At 28.7% G+C, this 13,251-nt stretch overlaps 1 protein-coding gene across 2 annotated transcripts in view; it reads right to left on the bottom strand.

Annotated features, from left to right (window-relative positions):
- Positions 1-903: 903 nt before the first annotated feature.
- LOC129961103 (vascular non-inflammatory molecule 3-like) overlaps positions 904-13,251 on the bottom strand; it is a 39,457-nt gene continuing 27,109 nt past the window's right edge. For both annotated transcript variants that reach the window (XM_056074933.1, XM_056074932.1), the window contains exons 2-3: positions 12,808-12,998; positions 904-2,653 (exon numbers count right to left, since the gene is read on the bottom strand). In XM_056074933.1, the coding sequence (XP_055930908.1) occupies positions 1,265-2,653; positions 12,808-12,993 (1,575 nt within the window). In that variant the 5' untranslated portion in view covers positions 12,994-12,998 and the 3' untranslated portion in view covers positions 904-1,264. The remainder of the gene's footprint in view (positions 2,654-12,807; positions 12,999-13,251) is intronic.

Raw genomic sequence — 13,251 nt, forward strand, 5'->3', positions numbered from 1 at the left:
TTACAAAATCAAAACTAATGATGCTGTTTCTTAAATCTTGTCGGTATGTAGTAACAATGCTTCAAAGGAAATAAATTGAAATCTCAGTTAATTACTTCTTTAAGGTACAATTACTGTCAAAAACAAATGAGTCTCAACAATCTCAATGAAAATAAGCGATGCGGTTATTGAATATATAAAATATATAACCAAAGTTCATTTTATTACATTTTAACATAAATAATATTCCAGTTCTATTATCATTCTTTCAATATTAAATAATTTTAAACGAAAAAAGCAGATTTTATTTATTCATTTGTTGAAATATGATAGAGAACTTATTAATTGTTCCCTTTTTTGTAATATTATCACGATCACGTGAAAGTTTTTAAAAATTTCATCTCAAATAATCTTTCTAAAATCAAAATATTATGAATTAGTTTCTTTTTACTAAACGGACAATGAATTTCTAAAAATCAGATAACTATGTAAATACTGATATATTTTCATCGATACAAATTATTAGTTAAAATCGAACATGAATTTTGAAAATTTAGATCACTTTAATTCATTTACTACCTTGAAGCTTTAACACAAATAAATAGTTAATTAAAATTAAAATTAATGATGAGCCACAAATTAAAACATCCTCTTTCCCAAAAAATTTCATTTCTAGCAATTTAAAAACTTTAAAATGTATAAAACACTTAAATAAAACTTTGAATAAAGCTAGAAGTCCACAACAAATTCTTTTTAAAGAATTTAAAAATAGAATTCTAAATTTAAATATTTCAGAATTTTCGAAAAAAATTCTTTTTTTTTCAAACAATTAATCAATTTGTAATCGAAAGAGTTTTTTGAATTTTCTTTTATTAAATGAAAAAATTCTTAGCAATTGTTACACAACTTATAAAATCATTTTTATTGGACTAAAATTCTGAGTTGAAACATAGTACATATATTTTAAATATAGGTGACTTGATGAAAAAAAAATTAAATTAAAAAAATATTAGAGGAAGATAAAAATAGATAAAAAAAATAAATATATTCTTTATTTATATAAAAATGTCTTCGTAACAATTTCGTAATATATAAATAACCGAAAACCTGGAATAATAAAGGAACTTTGAATTGAAACTAAAACTTACAATCAACACAGCTTTAAAACAAAATTTCGAATTTAGATTGAAAAATGTTTTTTAAATACAAAGATATTTATTAAATTTACTAAATTTGATCGTAATTCATAATTTTTAAACTTGTTAACCTATTGAATAAAATGCTCTTAGTCGCGATTGTCTTTCTTAAATTGCGTTGGATAGTACGGCACAAACTCTGGATCTTCTTCATACCTTCGTCCTAGCAATGCAACCTTTAGTAGTGGTAAATCGGAACTAGGTTGATATTTTAGAACAGTTTCAGTTTCAAGTTGTTTAACAGTCCAATCTTGTTTAGGCGCAAGACGATTATTAGTTGTAGAAACCGAAGGGTAAATTTTCTTAGATTTAAAGTTCCCTTTGAGTTCAACTTTTTCAAAAACAGTGTTTGATCTGGGAGATTCCAAAACACATGGTTTCCCGTCATATGGATCACATCTAGTTAAGACACATACTTCTTCCCACCAGTGAAAATAATCGAATGCATCGTTAAATCCATTGTACACAGCTAAATAATATTCATCTTGTAGGTTTTGTGTAGAGTAAGAAAGTGTGCAGCAAAACTCTTTGTAACAAGATTGAACTTCTCCAGATGGTTTTTCAAGTTTAGTTAAAGAGTATTTTTCAAGTTTCAACTTTAAGCATCTGTAGTCTATCTCAAGATTAACGGCTTCTCCAACCACTTTGTCGTAACAATGTACTGGGAATTTCTCTCCTGTTTCAGTAATAGGAACAGCGCTATCTGGAGTTATCTCTATTATAGAGCTAATGTTTGGAATCTCAGAATTTCCCTTGATCCTAACATTAGCCAGTAATAATTTAGATTTACCATTTGGTTCATACGTGTAAACTAAGGCACCATCATCTTTCGAGAATATACCGCTTCCCATGGAACCTGTGCCAGGTGCATGAGTGTTAGCACTTAATAAATTGACACCATTAGCAATTGCCCATGATTGTTGGAATTCAACGGCATTTAAAGGAACAATATCATCAAACCAATAAGTAGGGAATAGCAAGGTATCAATATTGTATTCATCTTTCAAAAGAACTGCTTCTTCGAAAATTAAATCAAAGCAAACAATCATACCAAATTTTCCAAATTCGGTATCGAATACTGCAAAATCAGGTTCTTCCTGTGCATTCACAACTTCTCTAAAGTATGGATGCACCTTGCGGTATCGGGCTATAAGATTTCCTTCTCTGTCGAAAGCAGCATTTGTGTTGAAAAAGAACACACCGTTATCAGGGCACTTAGTTTCACAATCTTCAATATCAGCAGCATCACAAGTTGCTTCGCAGGGCTCATAACCCACTAAGTTGACTACAATGTAGATATTATTTTCACGTGCGAAACAGCTGACTGTATAGAGAATAGTTCTGTCTTTTGCATTTTCAATACAAGGATTGAATTTTTGCACTTTAGGGTCTGGAACATATTCGGCAAAATTCTTCAGTAATTTTCTTGATTTGACCATATATGTACCATACTCATTAAAGAGTATTATATCTGCTCCCTAAAAAAGAAAGCAAGCAAGGTTAATATCTAGAATGTGGTTAAATAAAAAAAATGTCAAAATTTCTTTCCTTAAGACGTAATGAAAATTGCTGCCAAGATTTACTCAACTGGGACTTGGTTACACTTCCAAAGCGTACATAGCGTTTTGAGGGCATATTGTAAAAGTAAGTCTTGAGACCAGGTACGTTTGGAAGACCACAAATCTTTCGCCCCGAATGGTTAGTTTTAATAAATAATCGATAGCAAAAGAATCATGTAATTATATAATCTATTGGTGATGAATATTATACTTGTTTCTAAATTTTAATTTTTGCTCTATAATATTAGAATGCTTTATCAGCTATATATTTCAATATAAAATTTGTTTTTATGATTTTTATTTCTAGCTAAAGATTACGAATGCAATTATGAGGTCTGGTCTCATGTTTGATTAATATTCATAATAGTTTATTCATATTCGAACCTCTGATTTTTTTTTATTTCAACAGTTTGTATATAAAAGTTTTAAATAAAAATATTTATTCTTATTGTTAAATATATAAGAAACTTATTACCGCAACTGCATTGTATAGAAATAATCTTAAGAATTTCTGTATTAAGAATTTTTTGGATTGTTTGTGCCATCATGGAATTCGGAGTGAGCCCTCTGCTCCTTACCAATAAATAAATCGCTAAGTTCGATTTAACGTTTTACATGAAAAAGGTCTTCAAACTTCGTACTCATAATTCTGATAGAATACAAATGTATTTTATATAATTAATATATTACAAAAATCAAAAACATCGCAGTATAAAAAATAAATACTTTACTTAAATTATTTAGAGGTCGTTAATTAAATATTTTCCAAAATTACACTCTCATTAAATTTAAATTGTTTTTATTATATTATAATGTAGAACGAGACAATGCAATAATGAATATTCCTTGCAATCTGTATCGATCACTGGCATATCACACTTTCAAATAGTACAATACATGATATGAATTAAATTGAAAAATTTAGGCGCTTTATGCAAAATCGCGGGTTTTTTTTTCAAACATATTTGCGGCATCTTATTTTATGTAAAATAAAGCCACGAATTTATTTTTATTTAAGCGGATGTTTATAGACATTGAAAATTCATCAGTTATTGTGGTAAGGGTTGCAGACTTGCAAAAATGTTGAAATAAAGATCCCGATGGTGTAGTGTGGGAATAAGGAAAGTGAGCACTAGTTGTTTGTTCTTCTCATCTATCTGCAATTCAAAATTACAATGTCTTTCTTTGAATGGTTACTTTACAACAGATTCAATAGGACCACGGTAGCATGGTGGTAAGGTCTCGGCTTCGGAACCTGAGGGTTTCAGGTTCGTGACCCGATTCCAACGAATAACCGTCGTGTAAGGGGGTCTGTTGCACGTTAAATCCGTCATGACCGAACGTCCTCCAGCGGGTGGAGTGTGGAGAGAGATATATCAGCTTAGGTGTCGTCCTCGTCGTCTGACGGCGTTTCAAAATTACGAGGTACTTCCCAAAATAGCCTACGTGTTGCTTTAAACGGTTCGTTAATAAAAAACTAAACGTCAGCAGATTCAAAATCGGTGAGTAATCTAATCAGTCATTAAACCGAAAATAAGGGAAACCCAGAAAACAAATAAGGGAAATTCAGAAAGAAGAAATATAAACTAAAATACTTCCCTCAACTTACTATCGATGGCAATTAAATACATCTGTAGACGTTTGTTACTTGGTCAACAATGCATGTGTGTGTAAAAATTATTTTTTATGGTTTATTTATAAGTGATGAAAATCCTATTTAATATCAATATATATCTTCCATGAAAATGAGAATCTATGAGAGACAGTATTCTCGTTTCTATTTGGATTTTTAAAATCACACATTTAAAGTTGAGAAACTTTGATCGAATAATTACTAAGAAGTGTAATGGGAACGACAAAAAGTCAATTTAATGGGAATTATATATACCCTTTGTCTACATTTTTCAATTTCTGGGAAGAAGTTATTAATTCTATTCTTGTCTATCAACCTTGAATGCTATGAGAAAAATAAAGCATGTTAATTTCTTCCTCATTTTCAAGACTTCCACGAATTTTTAATCAAGAATTTCTCAATCTTACTTAATTGCGAATTTGTGCCAATTCTTTTCATTCGAAACTTTCTTGGAAATTTGTCAGGAATCGCTTTCTCATTTCTTTTCTTATTTTATTTATTATAAGCTATACTTAACTAATCTAGAAATAACGCTTTAGTATCATAAAGAATCAAAAATATCGAATCAAAAAAGAATTTTGATTTAATGCTGGAAGAAAAAGCACGAAATTACTTTCTGTAAAATCAAAAAAGAATTATGCATTTTCATAAGCTGAGTTCCGATTTAGTAGCGATGCCCCGAGTGAAGTGAATTATGACTTCAGTTAATTAGTTCTTTTGGTGCAATTACTGTCAAAAATTGAAACCATTAATATTCTAGGCAAAAATGATTATTAAGTATAAAATATATATAAAAAGTTCTGTTTACTATTTTTCTTAAAAGAAAAATATTTGAATTAATGATTGCACTGATTTTAAATTTCAAAAATATTAAAAATAACCACTAAAATGATAAGAATGTAATATTAAAATAGCAGATTTTATTTCTATTGCTTGGAAATTAATGAACATAATTGTCGCTTTTAAATAAATATTTTTATGAATTTTTACGATCATTTAAAAAATGCATTGTATATTTACTTAATCGAATCTTAATTTGTATCATCTGTTGTTTTTATCTGAATAAACATACCAATTTCTCTGAATTGTTTTGATGCTTTTAAATTCTGGTACAAATCCGAAGTTTCGTTCATAACTGCAACCTAATAATCCAAATTTTGGTAATGGTAAATTTAAATATGGCTAAAAATTTAAAATAGTTTCAATTTACAGTTTGCTCAAAAGTTTGCTCATTGTTAAGAGGGTGCTGGTTTTTCTTTATCTTCGAAACTATAGAAACTTTCTTAAAATCAAAATTTTCTTCGAGTTCAGATTTTTGTAAAAACAGTCCTTGATCTGAAAGGCTACAATTCACATAATTTTTTTCTTATGCATCACAACTAGCTCAGACATATACTTCTTCCCTCTGTGAAAATAGAAATGCTTTGTTGAATCCATTATGCATAGCTAAATAATGTTCATCTTTCAGATTTTGTGCATAGTGTTACAATTTAGTATTACAAGGTTAAATGCCTTTAGTTGGTTTTTCGAGATTAGTAAAAGAAAAATTAAAAACTTCAAACATCTGTAACCTATTTCAATATTAACGGCTGGGCCGATCACTTTGTTGTAACAATGTACAGGGAATATGTTTTCCTGCTCAGTTATAGAAGCAGCTGCATCTAGAATTATCTATTATAAAGCTAATGACTGAAATATCAGCATTTCCTTCGATCCTAACACTAACCAGCAATAACTTTGATTTGCCATTTGGTTCATACATGTAAACTAAAGCACCATCATCTTTTGTGAATATTTAGCTTCTTCAAGAGCTTGTGCCAGGTGCATGAATGTTCGCACTTCATACTTTGACGTCATTAGCAATTGCCATGCTTGCTGAAATCTAACATCATTTAGAAACACAATATAATCAAACCAATAAGAAGGGAGTAAGTAGCAAGGTATCAATATCATATTCCTCTTTGAAAAGAAGTGCTTATTTGGAAACTAAATCAAAGTATATTATCATATCAAATTTTCTTAATTCTGTGTCAAATACTCCAACTTCTGGTTCTACCAGTGCTTTTATAATTTCTCTATAGTATGGATGTACCTTGCGGTATCGGGATATAAGATTTCCGCTTGCGTCGAATGCATCGTCTTTATTGAAAAAGAATGCGCCATCATAAGGACACTGAAGGCTTCACAATTATCGTCTTCAGCAGCACTACCAGAAAGCTTTCCATGGTTCAGATACAATTTAATAAGCTATTGTGTAGTTATTATTTTTTCGGGAAAAACAGAGTTTTGTATAAATAACAGTTCTATTCTTTGTCTGAAGATTGTTTTTAATATCTACTTGTGTATTTTATTTCTTGTACTCATACAGTATGTTTACATATGAGAGAGTTTTTACATTCCAGACAAGCTTGTTTGATTCGTCATTATTGCAAGGCTTTTTTTATTTAATCTATTTTCTAAAACATATACTTTTCCCAATTCAAGAAGTACTAAATTCTTATTCTTGTTCATTCATCATTTCTTTTTTTTTCTGAATGTTTGCTCATACATTCAGATTTTTCTGGGAAAATCCAATAAAAATATTTCCAAAAAAAATTGGCGATTATAATGATTTATAGAATTAACGAGAAATTAGAGATGTTATTAAAATATCAGCAAATCTGTGAAAGCTGATTGAAATATGTATTTTGATGCATTTAGTAGGACAAAATTCGGAATATGGGAAGTAATAAAGCAGTTTCAATTAAAAAAAGATTTCAAGAACATTAATGTACTTTTCAACGTAACAAAATTCAGTATTTGTGAATTTACTCAATTCAATTCAGTTACTATTTCATTAATATTAAAAATATATAATATCTTAAAATGTATATTCTTGAATTTTTTAATTGCAATATCTTATATTTCATATCAAATTATTTTATAAATAATTTCCAGAAATAAGAAAAGATATTTTGACATAAGAATATTGTTATTAAGATTGAAGGAGATATAGGTATCTGAAGAAAACGCATTATTAAATAAACTCGATGCAAAGATGGAAACTAAGTAATTCTGAATCAAAAGGATAAAATAAAGCTGCATATGAACTTTTCTTTGCATAATAATCAATACAGTCAGCCCCATCAACAATTGCTTTAGATTAAAATGCATTTCCGGCTGCCACGTTTCTTGCATCTTTCTCAAAAGACAATTCCTCAGCTTGCATCAGTATGTTTTTTTTTTTCGTATCTTAAAAGCATGTAACACAAATGAAAATTTCTATATTCTGTGCTTTCATCCATTAGGCGTTATATCTTCCTTTTAATATAAGATTGCAACACATGTCTCTTGATTCGAAGCTTGTTATTAATTAAATCATTTTATTTTTCGCAACAAATCATCATATGTATGCATAATTATCTCTTATGTTCTGGCGCTATTACATGGGCAAAAATTTGAGGGGTTGGTAAAATGAAAATTTCTTTATACTTTGCATTGCAGCTGTAACCTATACTGCTTTTCATTGATATAAAATATTAATATTATGTGATGATGTGATTTATCAGAAAAAGATTTTTCTGATTCATGTAGCAAAATTAATTTTTCTATATTCAAAACACTACAGAAATTAAATGAATATTGCTCTAATATGAAATTCAGCAAATGAAAGCTTTAAAGAAAGAGAAAACTGGATTTTCTACAGTAACTAGAAATTGTTTTTAAATTTTATTTTACTTATAATGTCTATAAAAAATGCCCTGGTGACTATTAGGTCATCTTTTGTACATTTTTAAGTCTTTTAAATGCATCTAAAATACATTTAGGGATAATTTTTTTAAGCATAGAACTTCAGTACAGTTTATTTAAAAAAATAACTCTTTTAAAAAACTTTTAATGTTATTTTCTTTTCCTTTTGAGAAGGGATAATCAGGATAAGAAATCTCTCAAAAACTGAAATAGCTACCTCCAAGGGATGTCATGTCTCACGAAAGGCGCCATTTGAAGATCATTCACTCTGATTTTTTCCATTTTTACGAATCTAAAGTGAAACTTTAAAAGTTCACTAGATCATTTGTTTCATAGAATTGCTATATAGAAAATAATATTTAAATAATGAATGTTTTAATTAATCCGTTTTGCTTGTTCGCAAGAGAAAATTAACATTTATTTAAAGGACTATAATTTTTTTAGAAGGTATAATCGGAAAAAGATATTTCCAAAACCCCGCAATACAGTTGTTTGAAATTGATGTGACATCTCACGGTAGTCAATATCAGGAGAGAGTCATCAAATATTGTTTTTTCACGAATTTAAAATCGAAATTTGATGTCAATTGTAGTGAAATAAGTCCCTAGTATGGAAATATAGTATAGTGAGAGGTGACATGAGCTGAAAAAATTTAGACCATCTTAGAAGAATGTGAACTTTATAAAATCTGACTTATAACTTTTTTCACTATTATGGTTTATTTACACATAAGTAATTGTGTGCTAATTTTTTTACTATTTTTAAATTATTTGACCATTTGTTGCTTTCAAATTAAAAGTCACATATCTGTTAGGGAATATCATTTTATTTTAATCCATGTGAGATTTTAAAAGAATGTTTAAGAAACTTATCATGTTTAGAAATCTTTTATTTTTTTAATTAATTGCTACTGATGAATTATTTACAGCTTCCAATGTAAACAATTCTGTAATTGGGTTCTGCATTGCCAGTGAAAGAATTAACTGTAATTTTATTACGGAGTTTTCTTCCTGACTGCATTTTCTCAGCAGTGTAAATAAATGAGTTCCAATCAGCCTGGCTTATTTATAGGATAAAAAAGATCGCTGAAATGAACTGTCAAATGAATATTTCCTCTTCAACCAGCAGCTATTTTATTTTCTAATAGCTGTATACATATAAAGTTGTTTGATCAAAAGCTAATAATTCTTGCTGCTCAAGAAAAAAAAAAGAATGATTAAACTAAAGTGAAAAAATGAAGAACTAAAAATAAAGAACTCTATATCATATAGGTAGAAATAATACGATAATATTTTTAACAGAGGGTGCGTTTAAGAACATAATTTGTTTTTCTAACTGTAATTTTGATGCTGTGATTGTTTTTCTTACTCAAGCAATTTAATATTTTATCTTACGATTTTATCCATTATTTCTGTTTAACTGTAAAACTATTATTCAATAAATTTCAAATAATATATAGCTATTGTTATTATGCATAAATAAATGAATCTGTTACAACCAACATTTTTAAATGATGACAATTTTCTCCTCTAGCTACTATGAAAGGCTATGCAAAAATGCTCCTTGAGATATCATTTGCAATTTAAATTCTTCGAAGAAATGTCTGCTTTTGAAATAGCATGCAGAATTTAACTGATCTCTTTTAAGCTGAAAACAGATAGATAATTTGAAGAAATAAAATAAGGATTATGATGCTCTTGGGATACAATTAACTTTAATCCTAGTTTGGAGGATCAGGGAATAACTATACAAATCAAAATCAGGGATGTATTTTTTTATGCTATTGGTATTGCAACAAAGGATAGAAATTTAAGCATGACGAATATTTTCAAGTTTCTAAGCGTGCAACAAATCCTACAAGATTGTCTCCTGACCTTTCAGGTAAAATATCTCTGCATGTAAATAATTGCTCTGATGCAACTTTTCTCAACAGATTTATTTCAAAAGAAAAAATGATAAAGTACAGGGTAGAAATAAAGTTAACTTTCCTGTTTGGAAAAATCTGCAGTTAAAACTAATGAGAGATGTGAAGCCAAACTTTGTACACACATTATGAAAGGCACGGGGAAATGGATTCCGAAGAAAAAAAAATTCCTAGCACCTGAAGTTGCCGATAGCAAAGATTTTTTCGCTGTTGGAACAGAAAGCAGATCATTAATTACAATGAATGCGAGGGAAAAGAATTAACTAAATTTTCGTTAAAATTCGAGTAATAAAAAATGCGGAAATGAATGACAGTAGGAATCTAGCAGAAAATAATATTTTACTAAGTAACATTAAGGAATTAAACTTTTACTTTCGCATTTTACCGCATAAGATCAGTTCACAATAGCTTTTTTCTACAGTACTACAGTTTTTTGCTTCTGTGCTACGTATGTACGAATAAGTTTTACGATGAAATTATTAAGAAGCTCGTGAATCGCTTTCTTGATTATGCGATATTTATATTAAAAAACTTCCGTGATTATTTTGTTTAAATATTTTTTAAAATTCCCTTTACCGAAATTTACTACCACGAAATCAGTAATGATTACACTGGTTTCTCAACAATTACGTGTAATCATTTTTTAAAGCAGCAAATTGTCAAGATAATGATTTGATGCTTCTTACATAAAAATGACATTTATATTGTTTGGAAAATGAATTGCCGGTTCTCGCCATATAACCTCAGTTTAAAATGTCCCAAAATAGTTCTTCGCCTAACTTTTAAACAGGAGATTAATCTTATTAAACTAAAGTGAACTTACGGGAAAGCTTATCTAATTTAATCCAGTTATTTATAAACTTAAAGGAAGACAATGCTTAATTAAAGAGAGAGAGAGACTCATTATTTTTCTGCCATCTTTCACATCCCTTTTTAACAAATTCTCCTTATCTTTTAAATCTCTTTCAACGTAAAATGGTCGTTTTGAACTTTAACATGTTTATTTTGTGCTTATATTAATGAAAAAGTGGTCATTATTCGCACAAGAAAAAGAAATTACTATGTCAGAAAAACAAGGCAAAATTTTTACCTTATAATATATGTAGAATGGGAAAAAAATTAACTTTAAGCCAAATATTGTTTAGTTTGTGGGAAATAAATCATAAAAATGTTGTCCCAAATCAATATTCGCTCCAATAAAAAAACTTATGATCAAGGTATGAAGAATAAATTATTTAATTATAGAAGAGTTTTAAATGATAATGTTTTTTTCTCGCTCTGTCCCGGTTCTGCATATCTGGCCAAGATCATGTATCAAAAGGACTTGTAAGAAAGGGGAAGCAATTTCTTTTGGCCAAAAAGACCTTGGAGCACCTAGATATCATTTGAGATAGAAGTCTAAGTAAATTATAATATGTAGGGATAGGTTACTTTCCAAGAGGACTCCCAAAAGAAACTAGCCTATATTTGTGTTTCACTGCAGGAATGCCCTCCAGCATTATCCAATCAGCTCATTACGAAAGTGAAAATCAATTCACTAATATTTAATTTCATCTATAAAGGCAGAAATAAAGTAGAATCAATTAAGGTATGTTGTGTTAAAAAAATAAACAATAGATTTACGATATCCAGGCAACTGAAATGCATTTAAACTGATATTAAATGCTGATTAATGAAAGGAAAGTGGAAATAGACATCCTCTCTTAAATTATAATTCCCTATAATGATGAAAGTACAAGTATTTATTATTCATTAATACCAATTTAGATCCAAAATTTATTTTTCTGTATGTAACAAAGATTCTGTTTTCCTTTACTTATTTTTGGCTATCAATATGTAATTTTAAATCGACGCTGAACGATTCGGAACAGAGATAGGCATGATTTTGAGAATAGAAAAAAAATCAAATCTGTGCCTCATTAAAATTTAAATATTATTCGAAACCCATAAACATATAATGACATATAAAGAAAATTCAGCTATTATAACAAATAATATCTTCATAAAACAGATATGCATAACAATGATATGTTCTTAATACAGATATTATTTACTTTTCATTAAGAAATAATATCTTCAGTAATACACTTGAATAAAAAGAAAGTCGCACAAAAACTTGCGCTTATTAATTTTAAGTTGTATGAGGAATGATCTGGCACTTTTTGATATTCTATCTCTGTTTTGTTTGTAACAAGTACTTTAAGGCTGAATTCGAAATCGGCATCAACGATTTGGTTCATAAATTTCCATTTATTCAACTAATGTTATAAAACAATTTTCTACAGAAATATTGACTCAAAAATGTTGAGAACGCAAATGGAACAACAGTTCTTGGTCGTAAAAGATCAGACAATGCAATTTCAGAAAGAATTGTTTCTATTACAAAATTTTGCTTAACGAATGACCACATTTGTAGTATCTCAAAGCCTTAATTCCTCTATATTCTGAAAGGCCTTTAAAATAGACGAGTTCGCAGTCATTATGTGAAAAATTATTTTAAAATATTATAAAGGAAATTATGATAGTTTGTTTCTATTATCAATTTTGCTTCAGAGCCACATATCGAATCCAAAAAGTTTCCAATGCTCACTAGCGGTTATTGCCTATCCTTGATTTGGAATAAATATCAGTGAGTGAGCTTATCGCCCAATGAAAAGTATTGGTCTATATTTTAATACCATGATGAGAAAGAAGAGTTAAAAAAAAACTCATGAATTCATTCATAAAAAATTTTCCACATTTATGCCCAACAAAAGACGACATGCAGACGAATTCCTTTCAACTTACTTTCTCTGCGGCATGCTCCACTGCTTTTCCAAAATATTGAAGATTAGCTGTTTTAATTTCCATGGGCTCTTTGCCAGCTATATCCCTCTTTTGTAACCGATGTTCAAACACAGCAGCAGTGAAATAATCCCTGCTGAGGACTGTTGCAGGGAAGAACAGGCTCAAGTAAAATATGAATGCAAGCATGTTGTCTGAAAAAAAAAAAAGCATATTTCAAAAGGGAATTCCTCTGAAAAAGATGAAAATGAAATCGATTTGAAGTAGAATAAAATGCCAAACAAAATAACAAAATAATAGATTTAATTCCATACATTCTTGTAACATGTAATAATAATAATAATTATATATATATATATATATATATATATATATATATATATATATATATATATATATATATATATATATATATATATATATATATATATAATATTTTATCATCCA

The sequence above is a fragment of the Argiope bruennichi genome, chromosome X2 (genome assembly GCF_947563725.1).
Source record: "Argiope bruennichi chromosome X2, qqArgBrue1.1, whole genome shotgun sequence".
NCBI lineage: Eukaryota > Metazoa > Arthropoda > Arachnida > Araneae > Araneidae > Argiope > Argiope bruennichi.